Source organism: Cyphellophora attinorum, assembly GCF_001299255.1.
Source record: "Cyphellophora attinorum strain CBS 131958 chromosome Unknown Contig50, whole genome shotgun sequence".
Lineage (NCBI taxonomy): Eukaryota > Fungi > Ascomycota > Eurotiomycetes > Chaetothyriales > Cyphellophoraceae > Cyphellophora > Cyphellophora attinorum.
Genome location: NW_017253278.1, coordinates 1 through 5,436, shown reverse-complemented (window position 1 = coordinate 5,436; position 5,436 = coordinate 1). Strand labels below are relative to the sequence as shown.

The following is a 5,436-nucleotide window of genomic DNA, read 5'->3' as shown; positions in this document are numbered from 1 at the left end:
CACCCCGCCCAACCGCTAGTCGCATGAACACAGCACAACTCGGTCTGCCCATGCTCTCGCAACTTCCCGCCCTGCCCGTCGAAGACGACACCGACATTGGCGGCCCGCCACTCGTCACCACCACGAGCCGCGACAGCACTTTCTCGCGCCACCCGCTTATCAACGAGATCCGCCAGCCACTGCTGGACCGCGACTGCATGCTCGACCCCATCCACGACGCCTTCGCCGACGACACCTGGCATGCCATCGCTGAAAACAACACCAAGATATATCGCACCGTTTTCCGTTGCATGCCGGATAACTTGGTGCGCGACTGGGAGGGCTATCAGCAGTATGTAGCGTACGAGCTGCGCTTCAATCAGCAACAGGGCAACGACGCCGCAGACGACAAAGCGCCGAAGGGTGGAGGCAGCGATCGTCGTACTGGACCACCTGGAGCGGGAGGTACCGCTGGCACCGTTGCCGCGGCGGGTACCGTGACTAACCTGAAGAAAGTGCCAACGGATATGCAGCAGAATGTCAAAGATCTGAAGAGGCGGCTAGGCGGCAACAAGAACGAGGAAGACTCGCATCGTGAGAAAGAAAACCTGCGGGCCTGGGCCCGCGAAGCGAATGAGAAGCAGGCGGAGCGGCAGTATGGCAAGGGCTCGCCGGGCAACAACGCGGAGCCATTCCCGGGGATAGAGGAGGAAGAGATCCACGATGAGAAGACAGGCGAGAATCTACTGCCGATTCCCGATGGGGACGGGACGAACTCGAGCTGCAGACGCCGAGCGATAACGGGACGACTGTGGTTGCGGGTGACGGGGACGGGAACAATGGGAAAACCACGCCGTCGAGTGGCGCAAGGACTGAGACTGCGGATGTTGCAATCGTGCCGGAAGGTGGAGCTCGAAGCAGCGCTGAAGCCCACGACCGCACCACCATGAACACAAACAACCTTTGCACCGCAAAGACCAACGCCAGCACGACCTCCACCCCACCCGTCGTCGCCCCTCTGGTCAGCGACACGCTCAATCACAACGCTGGCCAAGCGGCGCTGCAGCACCACGGGACCAACAGCGTGAGTCAGGCGGCTCTGAGTGCTTCAGGGACGGGGACCACGAGAAAGAGGAGACGGGGAACGACGAGGAGTTCAAGAAGGGATTTCTCCGCGAGTGATGATTTACTGAGTACGGAGGAGGCGGAGGAGTTGTTGGGGATGGTGAGGGGGCATTTGGTTTTGTGGCCTTATGATTGGTATGTTGATTATCTCCTCCTCTTGAAAGCGTGTGCTAACGATGGTGGTGTAGGCTCGAGAAGGTCGAGGCAGGAAGTAATTGGCTCTTCAGTTTCGATCAGATCAGTCCGATTGAGATTTAGTAAGTTCATTCCCCTCCTGGCCGTGCTCCACCTTGAACGATGACTAACATGTTCGTCTTGCAGCAATTAAATCCAACCTGTTGTTCATGTGTTGGAAGTTCTCGAAGTCATGGGTATACCGCGCCGTGTCGTCGACAGAAATTATTGAAGAAGATGGAGGCGCATTCAAGCCTTGACGGGCTCTTGCATGGTTGCATTATTATCATTCCTCTTTGGGAAATCTTTTCAGTAGAATCGTTGCGTGCACAGAACCGACTTATTGGGATAGCATAGCCGCAGGCTTCGTTAGGTATAATCACAGTGCGTCCGCATTAGACGAGTCGATCGCCCCATCAAGTAGCAACCAAGTGCTATTCTGGCATGGTAACCGATATCCAAAAATTCGCCGCAGCGATGAGCAGAAGAAAGAACGGGAAGAGGTCAAGAGCAGCACGTCTACTTATATCTCTTCAGCGAGCCGGAAGCCCGCGATCAACCGAAACCGTTACTTCACTGAATCGGGTAGAGAATATTCACTGTTCATTGTATTGTTCGATTTCAGGATATCTCCGCTTAGGATCGTTATTCGGCAGAGTGGTGCAAACATTCGCAATGGACTGATCACTAACGCTGTCGTTTGTCTTTCTCTTACCACTCCTGCTCTTCACGAGAAGGTACTCGCGAGTGACGCAATTGAATTCGAAGCGGAACAGGAGTCTGTCCGGAATGCAACTGCCTTCCAAGTCCTTTCCGTCAGTAGGCAAGTCTGTTTCGAGAGGTATGTTGGCTTTCTAGTGTCATGCGTCAATACTGGCTCAGTTACTTTCATCGTGTCGAACACACCTGTGTCCTATGCGCCCAAGGATAAACGTCGACCCTCAGCTTGGTGTGCATCCTGTTCGGCTGGTGGCTTTGTCGACTGTCAACCGTTCGGTCAGTTGGGACACCAAAACGTTCCTTGGGTAAACTGACATATAAAGGGCAACTCTTTCTTAGGATCGCTTTTGGCTCGGCAATGCAGTCTACTGCAAGCGAAGTCATCGGTCTGGTTGAAGACAACGCGGGGTGCCACAATCGTCTCCATGTGACCTCTATCGACGTTGATCTCGAAGGCGATTTCCTCGTCTCCCTGGTATTCGAATCCTTCGTGAACGTAGAGATCAAAGAAAAAGTATAATCCGGGTTACGATCTCTACCTGCCGGACCGTCCTCGCGGGCTGCTTCAAGAGCTCGACGTCATCTGGAATTGTCTCTCCCTCGGGCTCGAAAAGACCGTCCTCTGTGTTCTTCATGCGCTCAACGTTTCGCTCGTAGACCTGCTTGGTCTGTGACCGTAAGGTGACCTCGAAGAAGTCTTTGCGAGCCATTGTCGACAGAAGTTGATTTCGTCAGTGGCGTTCGACAAATCTGAATGCGCTTTCGTCGCGATGGGCAGATTGAGCATAAATTTCGCAAAGGATTCGGATGTAGCAATGGTTAGGAGTTTATAGATGATCGTCGTCGACGTCGTCTTCGCATTGCACTGTATATGTTGTTTTCCTTCCATGTTCCAGATGACTCGTCCCAAGGATGGTTAGATTGAGCTCCAACCGTGGTGCAGAATAACATGATTGCAGTCCTCTGTCATCCGCGTGGGGCTTGTTTGACAAGCGGCGTGTCAGTCTGGTTTTCAACCCGGCGTTACACAAGACACCTGTCAAATATGACCTATCGGAAAACACCCAATGGAGCGATGGTTGATCAGGTATACTTTAGAAGCAAAGGAGGCGGTAAAAGTGATAGGACTGAGCTATCGGCTGTTGCCGACCCCAGCGTTTTGCCTCAGCGCGCCTTCAAGCCCAGCAATCGTTCTGCATTGCCAAACGCAATCTTCCTCAGACCCTCCTCATCCAGGAGCCCACTCTGTTCGAGCTCCGTCCACCACTTGAGCCCATCTGCACTTGAAGCAAACGGATAGTCCACACTGAACATGATCCTGTCCACACTAGTGTTCCTCAGCAGGGTCGCCATGGGTGCCACTCCCCACACTCCAGCTGTAGTCACCCAGACGTTCTCCCTCCACACTGTCTCAAAGTTCCGCGTGAACCCGACGCTCCACCGCCTGCTGAGATTGCAGATCCGCTCGAGCATGAACGGGATCATCTCCCCGAAATGACCAAGAATGATCTTCAGTCTGGGAAAGCGCTCGAATACTCCAGCTGCGAAGAGGCGGAGGAAGGATGTAGCTGTATCAGAATGCCAGCCGAAGGCGGAGTGAGCAATGCTGATGCTAGCCGCCGTCGAAATGCTTGGCCCGGTGTAGTGAGCCTGCAGAGCCACATCGCTGGCCCAAGTGGGATGGATGTAGATTGGGACATCGAGCTCTTGCCCCGTTGACCACAAAACGTCGTATTCCGGTCCGTCAAGATATGTCGCATCTGGCGTGTGATTGTCGATAAGAGCTCCGGTGAATTGCAAGTCGGTAATACATCTGCGAAGTTCCTCCGCGGCAGCTCGTGGGTTCTCAACGTCAAGAGTGGCGAATCCGGCAAACCGATCGGGATGCTGCATGATGGCAGTGGCTAGTTGATTGTTTGCTTTGATGCATTGAGCAACGGTCTTGGCTCCTGCGCAGTGTGAGATGACCTGGATCGCTACATTGCCTTCGTCCATTTGGGAGATACGTAGATCAGAGAGGTCGAGGAGCTTGTCCATCATGCCGGGAACGTGCTTAAGCTGTTCGGAGTACTTGTCCAAGCCATCTTCGGCGATAGCGGTCGCCAGGAAATGCTCTTCGAGAGCAATCAAGGGTGGAGGCATCGACGTACGATCTGTAGCGCGATCTTATTTTCATCAAAGCAGGGCGGCTCGATGGTGTACCACTGGACTTGAGGGCGCGCAGGGTTTGATGTGTTTCTTCTACTTTCCCTGGATGCTGTAATGATCAAGAGCCAAACCTTTTCGGTCGACTTCTCCCGTCCGATGCAAAAAGCGACAGAATTGGTGAAGCAATGATATATCTGTCTATACTGTGTTCTATCAGCAACTCCTTATTGGTGGTTGGACGAAAACGCAGCAATACCCCAGATGACTCAGCTGTAATCGGACCCCATCAGAGCGTCATCATCCAGCCAAAAATGAAGATCCTAAACGAGCTGACGAGTTATAGTCGGCGTGATCTCTACTCTATCCATTGGCCGAACCTCGAAATGCCTGGAAACCCGCGAAACCGCCAGCCAGCTCCGCCAGCTCACCAAGACATCATGCCGCGCGCAGTCCATGGTAAGTCTCGTCAATTTCTTCTTTGACTTTGTCCCATGACTTCACACCGCCATCGATCCCGCTCAATATCCCCGCTGCGCCGTCCGCAGGCAGCCTCATCGTACGGTAATTTGCCCGCTTGACGTTGACAAAGTCATTCCTCTTGGGGAGAGTAAGCCACATCTGCTCCAGCTTCACCGCCAGAACACCCTCGGTGTCGTAGTCCGTGCGGTCGATGATGAGGAACATGGACGGGTGGAAGTCTCTGGTCGCTGTAGGTACTGACCGTGCCTTTTCGGTTGGCTCACCTGATGTTGGTGGTGGAGCGGAGGTAGGTGCGGGATGTGCCGAGAAGTAGTTGGCCACTTCGGTTTCTCTAGGCGTGGGAGGAGCCATGAGGTGGTCATCATCGAAGTGGAAGCGGCGGTGGTATTTCGCCACTGCTTCGATGGACTGAGGTAGCGCAGAAATCGTGCAGAACATAGACGATGCGACAATTTCGGCAAGTGGTCCCTCGGACTCAGAGCCAGCAGAAGCCGGACTCTTGGACGGCTTGGTGGTAAGCTGTATGAGGCGTTGAATCGATGTTTGAGACATGACGGTGTAGACTTGACGAAGTACGTAGATGGCGAAGATGCTGTGAGGAGTTGAAGGTGGTGGTGGCGGCGCTGGTTGATCGAGATCCTGCGACAAGAGCTCGTCGTGGGGACTGCCAGTCCAAGCAGACTTGTGTGTTCTTCGTGCCATAACGACAGATTTCGGTATGGCTGTTGAAGTTGTTGCGGACCAGTCGTTAGTGGTCAATGCCACCTGATGAACGAGTATCATTCTGCTGATCTTCCGACCTGTCTTTTA

At 53.7% G+C, this 5,436-nt stretch overlaps 3 protein-coding genes across 3 annotated transcripts; all 3 read right to left on the bottom strand.

Annotated features, from left to right (window-relative positions):
- Positions 1-1,874: 1,874 nt before the first annotated feature.
- Positions 1,875-2,708, bottom strand: AB675_10183 (uncharacterized protein; the record flags this gene model as incomplete). The annotated part of the gene is made up of 4 exons (XM_018138938.1): positions 1,875-2,132; positions 2,185-2,260; positions 2,328-2,470; positions 2,538-2,708. 4 exons carry the CDS (start codon positions 2,706-2,708, stop codon positions 1,875-1,877), a joined length of 648 nt encoding a protein of 215 aa, XP_017994747.1.
- A 454-nt stretch (positions 2,709-3,162) lies between these two features.
- AB675_10182 (2,3-dihydroxybenzoate decarboxylase) lies at positions 3,163-4,140 on the bottom strand (the record flags this gene model as incomplete). The annotated part of the gene is made up of 1 exon (XM_018138937.1): positions 3,163-4,140. The coding sequence occupies one exon, from the start codon at positions 4,138-4,140 to the stop codon at positions 3,163-3,165; it is 978 nt and encodes a 325-aa protein (XP_017994762.1).
- A 441-nt stretch (positions 4,141-4,581) lies between these two features.
- On the bottom strand, positions 4,582-5,328 carry AB675_10181 (uncharacterized protein; the record flags this gene model as incomplete). Its single annotated transcript, XM_018138936.1, has 1 exon — positions 4,582-5,328. The coding sequence occupies one exon, from the start codon at positions 5,326-5,328 to the stop codon at positions 4,582-4,584; it is 747 nt and encodes a 248-aa protein (XP_017994737.1).
- Between the last annotated feature and the right edge of the window lie 108 nt (positions 5,329-5,436).